At 34.0% G+C, this 18,965-nt stretch overlaps 1 protein-coding gene across 4 annotated transcripts in view; it reads left to right on the top strand.

Annotated features, from left to right (window-relative positions):
* The window catches only part of LOC124230929 (gephyrin), a 575,937-nt gene that overhangs the window by 406,414 nt on the left and 150,558 nt on the right, over window positions 1-18,965 (top strand). For all 4 annotated transcript variants that reach the window (XM_046647482.1, XM_046647483.1, XM_046647484.1 and 1 more), the window contains one exon: window positions 18,556-18,598. In XM_046647482.1, the coding sequence (XP_046503438.1) occupies window positions 18,556-18,598 (43 nt within the window). The remainder of the gene's footprint in view (window positions 1-18,555; window positions 18,599-18,965) is intronic.

The following is an 18,965-nucleotide window of genomic DNA, read 5'->3' on the forward strand; positions in this document are numbered from 1 at the left end:
AAGCTCTGGTTTTTCATTCCCTATTCCGCTTCAGTATTTAGAGAATAGGTCATTTATTCTGACTTTCCCATATTAAATAGTTGCAGAGCATAAGCAGCAACTTAGAGAACAAGGGCGAATTCAAAAAGACCTGAAAGATATTTTTGGATTCATGTTCCATGAAACCCTGAATGGAATTCAGATTCATATAAACTTTTATAGCCATAGTTTTCAATTATATTAGCAATTTTCCTTGTCCTATTTCTAAGTTGCCTTAGAATAAGAAAAAACAAGTCTATTTGTGAAATTTTGTCCATGCCATTCTGCACTGAATAGTGCCTAGAGTCATGAAAATCAGGCTTGCTGCTTTTTTTTTCTTCTCTTTGGCAACTTGCTGCTATCCCAGCACACAACAATTAAATCTAATTCTGTTTGGGTTGCCATGTCTAACTGTTCTCGTTGAGAAGCATGGCATGAACTAATGCATGGCTGTTTGAGAAGGCTGCTATGTATATCTGCACTGAAAGAAAAATTCCTGTATCAATCTAGCCCTCTGAATTTGTTATTGAAGCTGCAGTAATTAATGATGCACTTCTGTACAGTCTTGACAGCGAAGAGAATTCCCCAGGAATAAAAGTGGGAACCGAGGCAAAAAATGGTCTTCTGCGGTCAGTTGCTACTAAATCAGTTATGGGTACTTCTCAGTTGTGGAGGTAGTCATCCCTTCAAAGAATGCACGTGAGTGGGAGAGTGGGAAAGAGAAAAAGGATGCCATTGAGCTCTGAAAGAGATTGGATGAGGAAATATTGAGTCAATCTTCAATCTCAAATATTTGACTCAGGGTCTGAAGTAGTTTTGGTCAGATTAAGACTATTTTAATTGTCTTACCATCAGATTTCACAGCCTAATCATCCGGCTTTAAACATATTAAACGTGACTTAACTCCTTTATATCCACGAAAGTTCCAAACTGTTTTTTAAACAAACCTTATAATGCCTTCAATATTTTAAATGTTTTTTAGGAGCATTGATTTAATGATCAAGTGATCAGTATCCTTCATTAATTCCATTAGGCATTCATCTTGTTTCATGTATGCATTTTTTTTTTGTTTACTACAAAATAAAGTTCAGTAATTGAACCACACAACTATCAATTACTCCAACCTTTGATATGGAGTTTAAACAAACAAAAAATGTTGTATGACCAGAAGCTAGGAATCATCTAATTGGCCTCCTTTAGGAGCTCATTTCCCTTTATACATTGCAAGTTTATCTGTAATCTCCCTAATTCATCTGTGTTAGAGCCATGTAGCACAGTTGAAGAGTTCACAGAATAAGTCAACATAATCTTGGATTATTCATTTAACCTCAAGTGCCACCATATAGCAAGGGTCTCTGTAGCTATTCTCATTGTTACAGATCAGTGATAGCAGCATTTCAAACTGTTCTTGGGCATATAAGTACTGCTCTTTTCAGTCTATCTATGTCACTATCCTTTCATTTGCAGTTATCTAACTTTCAGATATAACTGAGCTCTGTTTCAAGGCTTTGGTCTGAAATATTCCCCAGCTAGAGATATCTACTTGGGCGTTGCTTGACTGAGTCGTTTATCCTGGTAGATACAGTCATACTGTCATTACCTTGAGTTATGTTTGAAATCACTTTAGCTTCCTTTTAAACATCTTATCTGCAAAGGGAAATTTTGCTGCTGCTCTTAAGATTAGTCGTGATGTGATTCAAAATATCTGTCTTTTCTCTTACAAACACACACACCTTTTTAAATGTTATAAACTATCCCTTTTGACTATGACCTGTTGACTTTCAAAGACAATTTCAAAGCAGGGATGATATTTGTGTTTTTAAGATCTGCCATGTGTTTTGAAGTTTGAAGTAAGAAGTATAAAGAGGAGAATAATGTATAATAATCTCTGTTTCGTTATTTATTACCTCATTTACGTTCACCTACTTTTTTCCTGCTATTCCCTACACTTTACTATTTTCTCTGTTTCTTTTTTCTTTCCTTATGTGTGTGTTTTTTAGTAGATACTGCCTATCTTCCTTATCCCTAGCTGTTTCTTGATTTCCTTTCCTTTTTCAGTGAATAATAACCCAACCCACCTCAGCCACTGAGAAAGAATATGAATCTTAATAATTGTTAAAATGAATATGTGCATCTCAGTTTGCTATAAAGGAACAAAATGGGATGAGCATAGCTGCTTTAGTGTTTAAATTTGGTGATTCAACCATATATTGTGCCTAAACTAGGTGACTGGAATATGAGAGAGAGAATCTGGATGAAACTAGCATAAATGAGTTAGGTATAAATTTCTACCTATAAAATTTCTAAGTCATACAATGTCCCTGTGAAAAGACTATTTAAGAAAAGAATTTATGTGCCTTTTTCAGCTTAGATGAGTTAAAAAATAATGCTAATGAGTCCAGGGTTACAGATTTGTAAAGCCACTTAGCTTCACAGCTGTTCTATGATTATGGACTGTAAACTAATCCAAAATTTCTAATTGCAGATAGTATGCAGGGGAAGGACTGAGGAAAGATGTGCTGATGGTTCAAAATAAATCTATTAACAGTTAAATGAGACTGATTTGAACAAATAATATAATGACCAGTCTATATTATACTAAAAGGTTTGAATTTTAGAATTTTTTTAAAAAATCAAATGTTTATCATTTTCAGTAGCAGTTTCTATTTTTATTTCATTTTCAATAACTTTTGTTTTTCACATGTTCAGTGAAGAATATAGATAAGCAAAGAGATAAAAAATCACCCATGAATTCCCCCTTACTAATTGATATTAACATGTAACAGAAAGAACAAATAAGGATGGTGAATTGAAGAAAAAAGAGAAAGTACGGAGTTCTACAGAGAAGGTAGAGTCAATAAAGAAGCATATATAAAATGAAGAATTATCGTTGAAGGATCCCCTATGTGAAAAAATTTTAAGAATAGCTAGTATATAAGAGATTTGAGTTTGAAAACTGATGGATGAGTTTCTGCAGAGTTTGACTTGATTGTATTCCTGATGTAACTGAGCAAAGCTCAGCAGCTGAGCAGAGCTACCTGAAGCAACCCTAGGAAGGGTAGAGGGAGTAAATTGGTTAATGGTGAAACTGTCAAGAACAGTGGTAACAGTTTAACAGCATTCTCAGCTCAAAATATACTTAGTGAAGGAAAAAAAAATGAAAAATATATGTGTTGAAAACATTGACATTGTGTTTGTTCTTAAAGAGAGCAAAAGAGTTTCCAGATGATCCCAAATTCTAAATTTGAGAAATCTAAGCTAAAGAGTATGGGTATTGGCAGCCTTGTGAAAATGTCCTTTGATGAGTCAGTTCCCTTTTTTCTTTTTTTACAGTTCTCACTTTTTAAGGAAATATTTCAAATATATATATAAAGAATAAATAATATAATATACCCATACACTGATCACCTAGATTTAACAAATATTGTTTTATTATTTCTTTAGCTCTTTTAACATATTTTTAATAACTAAAGAATTATGACAAAGCTCAAGTTACCTTTGCATAGAAGTGTCATTATATAAGAATACCTTATATGATAGAAAATTAGAAATATATCCTTTCCCCATGTATGGCATATACTGACCCTACATTTGAAGGATAATGAATATTTCTCAGGATCCGTTTTGCTCCCATGACACCCTGATTTGTTTCTGCTTATATTTATTTTTAAAATAACACTAGTTTAGTAGCATGATTTTAATGATTTTCGGTATGTGCTAGTGGAGATAGAATACACACACGTGCGCATACTGTATGTGTATATGCTGTATATATATTAAAATGTATATATACTTATATATGTGTGTTTTATACATATACGCAAATCATATATATATGAACATTTTCCTGTTTGTTATGCTGAGACAGCAATAAAATAATCTGGCCAGCAGTAGGCAAGATATCTCAAAAACTGCTCTTACTGACCCCAACCAAGCCACAGTGTCATAGATCTAAACTGGGAATATATAGAAAATCTAAAGGAACAAACAGGAATGCAAAATAAACAAAAGGCACCAACACTGAACCAAAACACCCCCTGTCATGATTAATAACATTTTTCTGTTCCAAATGAAACTTAGTATATTTTGGAGATGGGTATTGATGATTGCTAAGAGTAGAAATTCTTTATAACTCACTTTTTACTAATTTGACGATTACCATATCCTATGTGATGCATTTTTCTATAAACTTTGAAAATGCCTCAACACTTCTAGTTAAGTACAGATCCACTGTCTGGAGAATACATACAGTGTAGTAGTTATCATGGATTAATAGCAATATGGTATCACAAGAGCTTTTATGCAGAAATTTATAGTACAACAAATAAACAACAGAAGATTGTATTCTCTTTTATCAGAGATGCCTACATTGATTTTTATGGAATAGCAAATTCTTTCCAAAAGACATTTTTTATGCCCTACTTTGCTGGTACCCTAAGTTTAAACACCTACTACATCTTTTTATTAACAATCTTTGGCCCTTCTGACAATACTCTTCTTTGGTCTAGAAGAGGTTGCAAACAGTTCCAGGCTAGGACAGCTTCAAGAGAGTAGTTCGGTGCCTGGCTTTTGATAGTTGGTATCATAATCATCATAGCCATCATCATTCTCACCCCTATTATCATCATCAGAGGTAACGCCTTTATCCTTTATTAAATGTCAGGTATAGTACCAAATGTTCCACCTGCATTAGTTTATTTGATTCTCACAACAATGCTATGAGCTGGTAACTCAACAAAGCATGATCCTGTGCACACTACTAGCTATTCCCTCAGTCTAGAATGTTCTCTAAGTGCTTCATCTGGCTGTCTCAGATCTTAACTCAAATGGTACCTTTTCAGAGAAATCTTCTGTGTCCACTCTATCTAAAATAGCTATACCCTATCACTTTTTATCACATTACTGTTTTATTTTATTCATAAGCACGTGTTACTATCTGAAGCTATCTTACTGATTTACTTATTAGTTTATCTGCTTATTATCTGTCTACTCCTGTTAGAATGTAAGCTCCAGGATAGCAAGGTCCCTGTCAATCTTGTTCATGTTTTAACCTCTGCACCTAGATCAGATCCTGGTTTATAGGAGGTGCTCAAGAAATATTGTTCAGTAAATGAATGGTGTCATTATCCTGATTCTTATACATGTGCAAACTAATGCTTAAAAAGTTAAGTAATTTAGCCAGGGTCATGTAGCTAGCATAACTTTCTGCTTTTTGTCTGCTCAAAGAAGGATTCGTTGCATGCACAAGTCTCCAACTTTAGCAGATCAAATTAGCACATGTCCCTGGACCTACAGCTATAGGGCTTATGTTGAAAAAAAATACACACATCTAAAATAATCTTACCTATCCTGCACATCCTGAGAATGAGTTATGTGAATGTGAACCTTCAGTAACATGGGGGAATAGAACCAGTAATATAGATGGAACAAATGCAAATTTTGCAAGATAATTCAAGTAGGCTGAAACAATTCAAACTACCTATAAACCTAAATTTAACAATGTTCTAAGAAAGAATATCCCTTCTTCTTCAGACTTTTTCTTACACATGATTATTTAGCTTTGTCTTTTTTAAAAAAAGAGTCTAAAATGAAACTTCATCCAGAAAATATAATGCCTAATTACATAGTAATCCATGGTCAATATACTTATATAATATGTTACGTGACATTGCATTTCTTTAATTTTAATAGGTTGTTCTCTTTCCCTTAGGAATTTTTCATGATTGAATCTTGACAAGGTGAGGTTTATATTCCAACTGAGTTTTCATTAGACTTGGGTAAAAAAGAAAACTACAAAAATTTGTTGTGTGTTAAGACTTAATTATATTTCAAGTCAGATTTTAAAAGAGAATGTATATTTCATATACATTTATTCCATTTTCATTATGGTAAACTACTCTTTTAATGTCACAGTCAAAACAAAAAGCGCAGTCTGTTTAAAACTGACTACCAAAGGTATTTCATACAATCTTAGAAACCGAAGTTATACACTAGGGGATAAACTTAAGAATAAACTGGAATCCAATTAACAGACATAAATTCTATTAATAGATACACCCAGGCCATAAAGTTCTCAGGTAAAATTGTGAAAGGCTTTGAAATAGACAAAAAAGAGTATTGGCTGTTTTGTCTAGGGCACCCTTCTGGGTCATCTCCTTTCACTATCTGAGTTATTGTACAACACTAAATTGTAGTATTAAAAAACAAAATTCAAAACCAGCGCTGATAGCCTAGTGGTTAAAGTTCAGTGCTGTCACCACTTTAGCGGCCCAGGTTTGTTTCCCAGTGGCAGAACCATACCACCTGTCTGTCAGTTGCCATGCTGTGTCAGCAGCTCACATAGAAGAACTGGAAGGACTTACAACTAGGAGATACAACCATGCACTGGGGCTCTGGGGAGGAAAAACAAGAGGAAGATGGGCAGCAGATGTTAGTTCGGGGGAATCTTTCCCTGCAAGAAAATAATAAATAAAAAATTAAAAAATTCAATTGAGTAAATATGGAGATCTAATTGGCTTTATTCAGTGATTCACGGACTGGGCGGCATCCCATCTAGCAACCAGAAAGGAGCTCCAAGGGGGCAGGAAAAGGAAGTTTCTAGCAAAGAGTGGATTGTTTCAGGCAAGATCACCTTGCTTTGTTGGAAGGCGGGGGTCTATCAGACAGACTACCTCACTAGTACTGACCAAGTAATTCCAGATTGACTGGTTAAAGGTTACATTCCTGGCAGAGACTAAAACTGCAATTAGGTTAGGTATTAAATCTTAGTTTGCTGACATGGGGCTTAGTACAAGTGGCTCCATTTTGGGCCTGTTGTTTCTTTTTTAATAGTAATATATGAATAGTAATGTAAATTATCCTAATCCATAGAAATGCACATTGTGTCCAGTTGGAGTTGCATTTGATTTTTGCTCAGTAGATCTGAAAATTCATTTCAACATTCCTGATGGTCCATGTATGTATGCATGTTTAAATCTCTTTTAAACCAATTATCTTAAACCAGACATCTTTCTGATTCCCTCATTAATTAACACTTTAGATAAAATCTTTGACACATGTTCATTTTTTATTTGTATGGGAGTCATGAGTTTACTTTTTAAAATAGTTAACTTTTAACACAGTTATCCCTTTTCTGTAAGCTGAAAGTTCAGTTTTAATGGCAGTGGACTTTCTGCCTTTCCATGTGAGTTAGCCCAAACATCCAAAGCTTGAGAATTCAGAGAAAATGGAAAGGGCATATATAATGTAAACAAGAGTCTAATAATAATATGAAACTATATCTGTTAACTGTTTACTTGGTTAGATCTTGAGAGACTTGATTAACTGCATAATATACACCACACGTAGTTGCTAAATAAGACTTCAAAAACCTTAGCTCTTATCTCCAGTCCTCAAAGGAACTTCCTAAACATTCCCTAAATCATTGCTACTTTACTAATACAGTATAGAAATGTCTTTGCCTTTATATAACTTCAATGTGCCTTACGAAGGCTAATCATTTAGAAAAATAAAGGTTACAACTTTTCTAACTGCAATATAGCAGCCTTTGATTTAGAAAGGAAAACAATTACATGGTGTAGTATGATACTCAGGAGAAGCAGTAGTTTGGGGTTTTTTTAATGAATAAATAAGTGATATGACATGGCATTTAATAATGTGTAGGCAAGGAAAATAATTTTCCATCTACCTTTCTGAGATCTGGAGTGAGACTCCCTGTGATAAAAGATTAACGAGAAAATCAAACAGAGGTTTATTAGCATGTGTAATTCATGTATACTTCAGAGATTCCCAGGAAGAAAAAAAGAGTAATTTCACAAGATAGCCTGAACCACCAACTTAAATACTATTTTCAGCTAAAGACGAAACGTGGGGCTAGGAATCCAGTTATGCAGAGATTACCAGGAAAAGCACAGTAAACAAGAGTGAGGTTTCTTATGAAGACTTAAATTGATGCCTTCTCCATTGGTAAGATTCTCTTGTGGTTTAGAGTCATCCTTCTCTTACAGAGAGGTACAGAGAGGGAGACACCCTTATAAATGGAGATTTCTTTTAAAAATATAAATGTCCTTTACAAAAAAGTAACTTACCCTGTTTTCAGAGCTTCTTCTGTCTCTGCTCTTTCTCAAAATAATCTTTATGCCGAAGAGGCACATTTCGGGGTGGCAGATTATGCTACCCTTCAATGAAAACCAAGGAGAGTATTAAATCTAGTTAGAAACTCAGCATTTCAAAACTCATGTTTAATGAAAACCAGTATGACTTTCTTCCAGAAGTGGCAGAAAATGATAATAATTACAAATGCTCAATAATTCAAGTTTTGATGTTATTGACTCTTAGACTCTTAGGCTCTATTTCATAAGTTTATCAGTGTTTTTTTTAAGCTTTCTATTCAAATACTTATTTACTCTTACTTGATCTTGCTTACGAGAGCTGTCAAAATCACAAAATAAATTAGTCAACCTTCTTTATTACATGTCCAGAATATCATCCAAACAAAAGAAGGATAATAGTAACAACAGCAAACTAATAATAGCTAATACTCATACACTGTTCACTCTGGGCCAGTACTCTTCTAAGCAAACACTTTACACATGGTATCTCATTTTCTTCACAACAACCCTATGAGAGAAGTATTGCTACTCTCATTTTATACGTAAGAAAAAAAGGCAGAGAGAGATTATGACTTATCCAGGGTTGTACAGCTAATAATGATAGAGTAACATTCACCTCCAGGCAGTCTGGCTCCAGAGTGCTACTCCCCAAACTGCCTTTCATTATACCAGGTTTCCTTCACTCCTACATCCATATGCCTATTCTGAGTGGTTCTCACTGCTAAGAGAAAGAGTCAGGAGAAAAAAGGCAATGAAAATTCAAGGTCTGATTAGGAATGCAATGATTCCCGTTAGTAGGTTAGAAAGATAGGGTCATCTACTAGTGTACAGAGGAATGAATTTGGAAGTCAAGAGGGCCAAGTTCAGTTTCTACTTTGCTGTGTGATCTAAAGCCAGTAACATTCCCTGCTTTCTCATCTCTAGAATAAAGATAAATTATTCTGTAAAATAATTAACTATTCATCTGAAGATTGAGAAATGGTGCCATGAGTAATCCGAAATCCCTACCAGTCAAAAAATATTTTATTTAGCTTTGTTGTACATATAATTAGATAGTATATTTTCCTCATATTTATCACCATTGAAATTCTTAGAACAAGCATCAACTCAAAAATAATGTTGATACCAAAGAGAGATCAGTTAAGTATTTACAAATTTTCTAGAGGTCATTGAGAATGACTCAGTTTAGAATTAAAGCTTTATACAGAAAATAAATTAGAATATTCACCATTGATGTTCGAATTCATATTCCCTGAGTCATGCTGATAACCAGTTCTATTCTTAGCTATGTTCTACATATTATAGTATTCTCTTTGAGAAGAAGGAGCTCACCAAGTTACCTATAAAACAGCTGCTTTGTTTTAGGGGACGAAATTATGCTCAGCGACTGAGACTGTCTTTGCCAATAGTTTATTTAACACAGGTTCACTGTAGGGTTTATAATAGTTTCACAAGCCAGTAGCATACAGGATAATATCTCTTAATAAGAAAATAAAGAAATAATATACTCCAAACCAATAATAGATTAATCACACTTTTGTTCCAGACAAGGGGAGATGAAAGGAATAAAGTTCAAATACAGTTTGAGATGTACCTTTTTAAACAAGTAGGCACTCAGGAGAGATGGCTTGACCAACCAAGAGCTGACATCCGGCTGCTAGCGCAAAATGAAAGTGAAAATTCCCCCACTGCAAGAGCACACTGCTAGGGAATGACAGTGCCAGTGTTGGAGAGCAGGATAATCTTCCCGGGGCGCTGCATGGCCTTCGTCCCAACCAAGAAAACAGTCACCCTTGCCTTGGTAAAAGCTAATGCCCTAAGGTCTAAGGAAGTTTATTTAGATCAGCAAAGAGTGTCTTGCTCAGACCAAAACTTTCGAATAGTTCTCACAAGCTCTCGGTATTTATAGTCTTAATGTTCACTTGCTATAGTTGCTTCTTCACATGTTTTTACTGATAAGCACCCAGCAGAGCCCCTCAGCAGCTGGGCTGTTGAGTTCTTATCAACGACAACAAATGAGATGATGACATCCTGACACAACTTACTTCATTCCTATATCAAAACAACAACTTAATTTTTATCTTTGTCATAAACAAATGCATTAAAATAATTTCACTTAAATCATAAACAAGTGGATTTGAAATCATGTCAAACTGTTACACAACAGCAGCATCAATAGACTTTTGATTTTCAATGGTAATTATATTTCGCTTCACCAGCTGTGTAACTTGCCATAGTTCGAGCTTCTTTTAAGAGGTAAATACTGAAAAAGAAGAGCTCTTCACATTTACCTAGAACTTAAGAAACCTCAGTGGTATATAAGACAATAATAATTACTTAAGAGTGGAAAAATATTTAAGAATAGTCCTCTGGAAAAGATTTGTGAAATTGTATTGCTTATAAATATTGTCGGTGTACCTGCAAAGGCTTATGTTATATATAGATAACAACATTGTTGCTTTCTAGCTATGATCAACACATAACTAAGAGTTCAAAGAATAATTACTTACGGATACATACACACTTGGGTGGGTGTGTGTGTGTGTGTGTGTGTGTGTGTATGTATGTATGTATGTATGGAAGTTCACCCTTGGTTAGAGAGTTTTAAATGTGATGACTCTGGCTATTGCAGTTAGTTAATTATCTAAACAAATGGGAAAAGAGCAAGTGAAGCAGTAGTTTTTTTAAGTCTGAGCTTTTAATAACTTGTTAATAACCATGTTCCTTTTTTGATTCTTAGATGGTATATTAAATGTGCAATTGGTTAATTCATTGCCCAATTTTATATAATTTTCTCAAAAAAAGGAAGACTTGTTTTATATATGCTTTGGTAAAGGGCAGCAGATGGAGGTGGGAAAGGTTTCTTAGAGCCACAAAATCCTAGAGATAAAAAGAAGCTTGGAAATTATCTAGTTCAGAGTTTTTTAACCTTTTTTCTCCTACGGACTCATTTGGGAATCTGACAGAGCCTACAGGCTTGTTTTCAAAAATATATTTTTAAATATATAAAATAAAATACATAGGATTACAAAGAAAACTAATTAAATTGAAATCATTATCAAAATATCTATAAAAAGGGGGCCAACCTCATGGCCAAGTGGTTAAAGTTCTGCACGCTTCACTTCAGCGGTCTGGGTTCACAGGTTCAGATCCCAGGTGTAGACCTACTCCACTCATCAGCCATGCTGTGGAGGCATCCCACATGTAAAGTAGAGGAAGATTGGCACAGATGTTAGCTCAGGCCTAATCTTCTGCAAGCAAAAAAAAGAGGAGGTTACCAGTGGATGTTAACTCAGGCCTAATCTTCCTCACCAAAAAAAACCTATGGAAAAAAACCAAATTCTGATATGCTACTACCTCTTTTTAAATGCGTTAAATAACAAAATCTAGCAACAGGTCATTACACTACTGTAATTTGAATCTTGGTGGACATGAACAATATTTTGATATCCATAGTAATTTGAAGCAATATATTCTGCTATGTTACTATGATTTGTCACCTAAGCTTATAATGAAAGAAAATAATAAAATTTAATTAGGTTGGTGGATATAAAAATTGTAATTTTTTTCTCCATTCCAGTGAGTGGACCCCTGACTTTTATCCACAAGTTCTCTCAAGAGGCCCATCGACTTCAATTGAAACCCTTGGAAACATCCTCATTTTGCAGATGAGGAAACTAAGTCCCATAGAAGTGAAATAACTTCAATAAAATCATACAACAGAGGATTAGGTTAATCCTTGCAGGGGTAACCTCAGACCTTAACTCAGCCTTTTTCTCTGAAGCTTTCATCTAGAAATTCGTAGTTATGGTCTGTTGTCACTGATTCATGGCATAATCTGGAGCAAATTCTTTATTCTTATTGTGCCTCAGATTCTACCTATATAAAATGTAAATGACTTAAAATAAACATAAGGATAATAATAACAACTTAGATTTATATTGCTCTTTTTCCTTTACAATAGTTTTCACTTTCACATGCATTATCCTACTTAATTTTCCCCATTTTATGGATAAGGAAATTAAAACTCTAAGATGTTGAATATCATATGTAAGGTCAAACAGCTAGGAAAGGGAAAAACCAATATAAGAAACCATACCACTGGACTCCAAAGGATGTTCCCTTTATCATGATGCCTTTCATGTCATAAATAAACCAAAACTCTGAGTTCTTTAGTTAAGTATGTGTTGTGATATCATAAATCTAAATAAACACAAATGAGTTGTCATTAGGCTCAGATGAGCCAAATACTTATATCCTAATTTGTCAAGATAAAGTGATGAATGAACGGAACTATAAAAGAGAGCTTTTCTAGACAAGTTCTCCATTTTTACTGTAAAGTGAAAAGAGAAAGAAATAGAGTTTAAAAGTCTGAGATTGTAGAGTTGACTTAATGTTGTTTAAATCAAACCTTTCTTTCCTTGTGTTTCTGGGTGGGCTAAAGAGGCAAGTAATCTGAGTAAATGCCAATGAAGTCCTTTTTCTCTATCCTCTTAAGTTTTATTTTATGAGTAAATGGTATTCAATGAAGTTTGTTCTTTTAGAGACAGATTATTCTTAAATAGGGTTAATAAAGTAGAAAAGTTAAAATCAAAAGGGCTGTGATACATCAAAAATCTCTATCATCCCTGTCATTCTAGTGACCTGACGATAGAGATTTAGAACATCCTGTTCTCTTAGAAAATAAGGAATCTTCTTAACCTGACCTGAAACCTTTGGTATAGAATAACCTTTATTGGACTCCAAATGTCACTATTTGATTAACTTTAAGTAGTATTAATAGTAATATGTTTTCCAAATTCTTAAGATCATTCTGTAAGATACCCAGATATTTCTCAGCTATAATCCACATACTTTTCATATTATATCTCTTAATATTAGCAAGCCCAAATAAGTAAAAATCATTGTTAAGATAGTACAGGAATGGCCATGATCATACTTATACTATAAAAAATAAATTTTAATCTGAGATTGAAAAACACTATAATTACTACAAAATAAACAAACAGATTTAGCAAATATTTACTCTGTACAAAGCACTGTATTTGACATGGTAGGAAATATAAAGAGAATTAAAATGATGGTCCTTTCCCTCAAAGAGCCTGCAGTATCTTTGAGGATCCACACCAATAATTGGAATATGAATACCTATGGTAACTCTTACAGTAGAAGTTCAGATAAGAGGCTTTAAGAATTTAACTAAACCTAAAACTAGATTGTGGTATTGGTGCTTCAACCATATAAACTTATTAAAAGTCATCAAACTGTATACTTAAAATGAGTGAATTTTATAGTAGGTAAATTGTATCTCAACAAGGCTGTTAAAAGAGTTTAGGGAAAGAAGGAATTATTTCTGATTGAGGGACTTGGGAATATTTTTTCCAGCTGGTACAATTTAAGCTGGATCTTAAAGGACGAATAGTGTTTGGATCAGAAAATGAGCCACAGGGTATTCCAGAGAAAGGAAATAGCTTGTCTAAGGTCTAAAAGCTTAAAAATACAAGGAATATGCTAGAAGAGCTAGATCAGACTTTGTTCCATGCCTTTGATTATATGGCTTGCATTTCTACCAGTGCATGTGGCCATATGGCTACGAAGCTTCCAGAAACTTTTGGTCAATTCCCGTTGAAAAACATAGAACTGTATGTGGATTTTTTTTTTTTCTTTCTTTGGGTCAAAAACAAGAATTTCCCTCCATTTTGAGCTCATGAGGAAGTTACAGTGAGGAGGATGTATAATTACAGAGTCATTTCACAACTGTCGGTGGCTCCACTGATCATAACTACTTGTTTCCACCCTGATACCTTAAAATCGCTGATACATGTGTTATTTCCATTAAGCCCCATAATAGTCTTTCTTTTCCCCATGAGGAAACAGATTAAAGGAGCGCCCAGAGCCAAAAATATTAAAGACATGCTAAAGGGAAGGTCAAGATATTCTGGCATATAAAAAGGGAGAAAAAATGGTAATATAATAAATGATCTTTGAAGAATTAAAAATCTGCTAACTAAATTGCATGCCACACATGAATCAAAATTCATATCATATAAAAAATAGATGAAGTTAACTACTATCATCAGTAATAAGAAAGCAAAGTTGAAATTTTTCTAATGAGCTGATATGACCATATTATTGACAGGAAAAGCCCATGTTAAGTTTTATTGACAGTAGAGAAAAGTATATAGGAAACTTAGTAACAATTTCTAAATAGGTAGTCTTTTTTGTTGTTTGCTTTTTAAAATGTAAAAATATTTAAATTTAAATTAGGTCTTTCCAAACCATTGCCATAGAATATCTCAGATTATGTAAGTAAGAAGATATACAGAAGCTTAATTTCTAATTTAAAATGTGACTGCTGGCCAGTAAAAGCATGCTAAAAATGGAAAGAGTGAGCTTACTTAATGTCTATCAAAGAGGATTACTTCTTTTTTCTTGAGTTTGACCCCGTCTGACCAACTGCTCATTTTTCACTATGAGCCATATTGTATAGATTTATTCCAAGTATTTACAAAGAAAAAGAATACAAATTAGCCTGGTGAGCAGCAAAATAGAGGCAGTTTTTATGAAACTTGAGTGGTATTAACCTGTAGTCAGATGTAATTTCCATTTTAATATTTTTACATCTTTATATTGTTATGAACCTATTGTTAACATGGGTTTTATTTTATTTGTTTCTCTCCTCCCTCACTTCTGTGAGATGCAGAAGGGAAAGGATGTTTGTTATTCACATATTTGTACCCCTACTAACTGGTGTTATACATCTGGCTTCCACTGGAGAGCCCCTGACATCGCAGGGAACGGTGATCAAAATTCCACACACTAGCTTCAAGCTGGGGGCTCGTAGCTACTGCAGCATTGAGGGGGTCTTTTCCTGGCTTCTTTAAAATAAGCATGGTGATGGGATGGTTTAAGGGACGAACACCTCTCAAATCACATGACCACTGCTGCGCTTCCGTGTGTCCTGCTTTCTTCATAACAGCTTGGCACGACATTCTTTCCCTGTATCTCAGTGGGCTTGTGCGTGTACACTTGGGATAGGGGTTGGGGAGGGGGATTATCAGTGGATGGTTATACATTATGCATGCATCTTTCAGTGTTAGAGTGATGTGCCTTCCCTTATGTGTCACAGATTATGGTCACAGATTAAATCTTCTGCGTTCCTAAGAAATTGGGCTGTCTCTTATTGGTGTGAGATTCATGTGTTTTGATGTTTACACCCTCAATTGTTCTTTATGTTATTAAACATAAGTTGAAATGTTTTCCCATAAGAGTTAGCTTTTCATGTTGGGCTGAAAAAGTCTTCATTTCTGTGTAGCAATTCGTGTTATTATAACCTATGGCTTTCAATTGTACCTCCCATAATGAAGAGCTGACTTTAAACACTGTGCTATTCTTGTTATGACCTAAGCATAAGGTAAGTCACTTCTCTAACTGTATCTAAAGATTGTGGTTGTTTGTTAAAATTTTCTCAGCTTTGTTTAAAGCATTTCACTTTTTTTCTTACCATTTATTACGTGCTCTCCCCTCCTTTTGTTTTCTGTTTCATGGCTTAAGATTTCTTAATGGACAATGTGATCTTCAGCAAAAATTATATTATATGTGTAAACAAATGTTGAAATGAATTAAATGAATTATTTGATGTCTGAAAGCAGTCTTGATTAGTAAATGAATACCTATATTTTCACTAAGTCTCTTGTGTTTTTCATTTCTTCCTTTGACTTTAATGTAATATACTATTTCTACACATTATTTTAGTTTTTATGCCACTTGAAAGGGGAATTGTCAACACCATAAAATCACATGTTAGTTGTAGTAAAATAACATAATCCAATAGAATAAAGTAAAAGACAACCTGATAACCATACCTTTCATTTTTAATCTCTGACAGATTTGGTATTAGGCCAAAATCTCGGTTTTATTTCGTTTTTCAGACTGTCTTTTTTTTCCCATTGAGTGAAAAGACAGGGTAAGATAAAGAAAAAAGAGCAACAAACCGTAAACTTTGAGATAGACCTGTGTTACTTTCTTTATAGTCCATATGTATTCAAACAAGAATAATATTTGTTTCTCAACTTTATTCTTTCAAGTAAATCCCATTGTGAGTTAGGTAAAATCTTCATATTGGGATTTTAAAAAATTAAGTAAATATTATAAAGATGACCAGTTTAATGATGCAAGAGAAAGGGGCATCTACTACAAGCGTAAATATTTTTTAAATGTTTAAATTATTTTCCTTAATTTTTTTTATATATACTCGAGATCACTAAAGTAAAGAAGTTCATGTAATCATTGATTTTAAAAGTGATTTCTCTCAAATCTGGATCAAATAACCAATGGTAATGTAAATGAGAAAACATTGGTTATACTGCTGTTGGCAATTCATTAACCTAGGTATTCAGATTTAGGGAATTGAATTGTTTTCATCATCCAGATTTCTCTTCTGAAACTGTTTGAAACATATAGTTCTAAACTGAGGTGCCACAAAGCAAGACTTGGATTTCTTTATTAAAATTCATGCTATGAATGAAGTTTTTGTTAATTTTTCAAGCCACCTGAGGAAGGGAGAGGGTGGTTTTTTATTGTTTTCGTTTGGTTTGGTTTTTTTGGTTAAGCCAGCTAGTTCTTCACCGCTGTTTCCATTTAGACATATAAATCTGTTGCAACATTTGATGAGACAAGTTGAACTACTCATCTGAACTGCTCTGTTCACTGTAAATCTCTTGTTTCTATCTATACACTAGCTCCACTCTAGATTGGAAGGGCTTAAAGATGAACTCTGGAGGAATAGAGGCTACGACTTAAGAGTAACTATTACTGATCAAAGGAGCTGCTTTCCATTCGCAAACGTTGCTTTGCGCTATGGGTTTGGGCTCCTTCTGTTTCTACATCTTGTTGAAGACTTTCTTGACTTCCATTTGACTTCTTTGAACTCTGTTTTTGTCTTTCAACATTTTCCCCTTTCTTTTCCTTCTCTCTCCCAGATTTTTCTCTCACTCTTTTAGCTTTCTCTTGTGTTCTTTGAGTCACTTTTTAAAACGTAGTTCTCTCTTTTATTAAGCTTGTCTATTAATTTGTCTATTAGTGTTTGTTTCTTTTCTCCTTTAAGGTTATAGTGGTATAGTTACACTTATTTTCATTCCATGGTATGCCAACTTGCTTGTTTATTTTGCAGCAAGTGCATTAGTCATTCTTATGCTCTTGGTATGAATTTTGAATAAGAAATAGCAGAACATTTTGCATTTACATATTGTCCCTTCTATAAGCCCATACTTTCTTTTTTATTGTCTAGATTTACTCCCTCAAACCTCTCTCTCTTTTTCTTTTCCTCACTCTCGTGTCTTCCTCCCTGTTTTGTTTTCTTTAAATAGTCATTAATTTCTTTCTCATTTGGTCCAGAATTGTTCTTTAATAAAACCTCCAAGTAAAAGAATATAAGAATATCTCTTTCAGATTAGCTTCTTCATTCTTAGTGTATTTAAAACTAATTAAACAATCTGGGCCAAAAGAGAATAACTTTAGCATCTGAAATTATTTTTCCCTTTTTTTTTCTTTTTTTGGTGTGTGTGTGTGTGTGTTTTTCTTATGTGTATGTTTGTGATTTTTTTATTGTTGTTTCTTTAAACATTAACAATTGTTTTTTTCAGGGAAGGACAACCATAACCCACCCTAAGTTTGCAACATTCCTTTCATAAGTTGTTTCATTACAATAGTAGATTGTGTTAAGCGATAGAAATTAATTTGTTGTCTATAGATCCATTTGGGGCAAGCTGCTGGGGAGTGGGAAGAAGAGGTGTGGAGTTTAAATACAGTTTCCTCTGAAATTGATGAGTGTTAATGCCATCCAACGTGGCCCTTGAATTCACCAGTTTTGTAACATTTCAAAGAAGTTCTACTTTGACCCAAAATATTTGAATAAATAACAAAGGTCATTAGAATCACACATAAATATTGTATATGAAGATTTCTCTATCTTCCTTTCGTTAGCATATATAACTAAAATTACTACAATGGAATATTTCCTTACAACTTTATTACTTGAATTGCATTATTATTCTTGTCAAGAGACATGCACTGTGCCTTAAGATTAAGAGTCTGTATTCACAACTGAAAATGTGGTAACTTGAATTTTTTTCCACATACTAATTTCAGATACACATCAATAAAAAATTGCCTTTGGTTTTACCTCTATCCCATTTATAGTACTGTACCCCTAATTTTTTCCAGAAGTCATTTCTTTCTTTAAAGTAAGGAAAGAATAAATTAAAAATGTAGAGAACAAATTCAACATGTTTTTACTAACATGTTATGATAGAGATATACAAAGCCTTTGCTCCTAGACCTCAGGAGCTTGCCCATTAAATATGCATACATATCTGGCTATCCATGTTATAAGCCCTAAGTTACTGACTTTATGCTCTCTCTGCAGGTCCAGTCCAGGTGCAGCAGCAAGGAGAACATTCTCAGAGCCAGTAAGTTTGTCATCATTTCAGATAGACTACTGAATTAGAGCTTGTGGTTCAACAGGAAGGAGCACTAAAAATGACATTTTGGTGTAAGAATGAGGAAGAGGAATGGGGAAAGTTGATATCAAGAATATGAATATTAGGGCTTTCACCTTCTTAAAATATTAGTATCAATATAGTAATGAACATTTCCCTTATTCCAATTGTTTTTGCAAGCTGAGAGCAGAACTTGGATAGCGCTCCTAGCTAGGGTGGTAATGAGCTCTTCTATGACCCTAAGATGAGAACCCTCTTTAATTGCCCCACTGCCAAAAGTTTTTGAAAAGAGACTAACTGAAAATAATAATAATATAAATCCACTAAAGGAATCTAA

Source organism: Equus quagga, chromosome 20 (genome assembly GCF_021613505.1).
Source record: "Equus quagga isolate Etosha38 chromosome 20, UCLA_HA_Equagga_1.0, whole genome shotgun sequence".
NCBI classification, from domain to species: domain Eukaryota; kingdom Metazoa; phylum Chordata; class Mammalia; order Perissodactyla; family Equidae; genus Equus; species Equus quagga.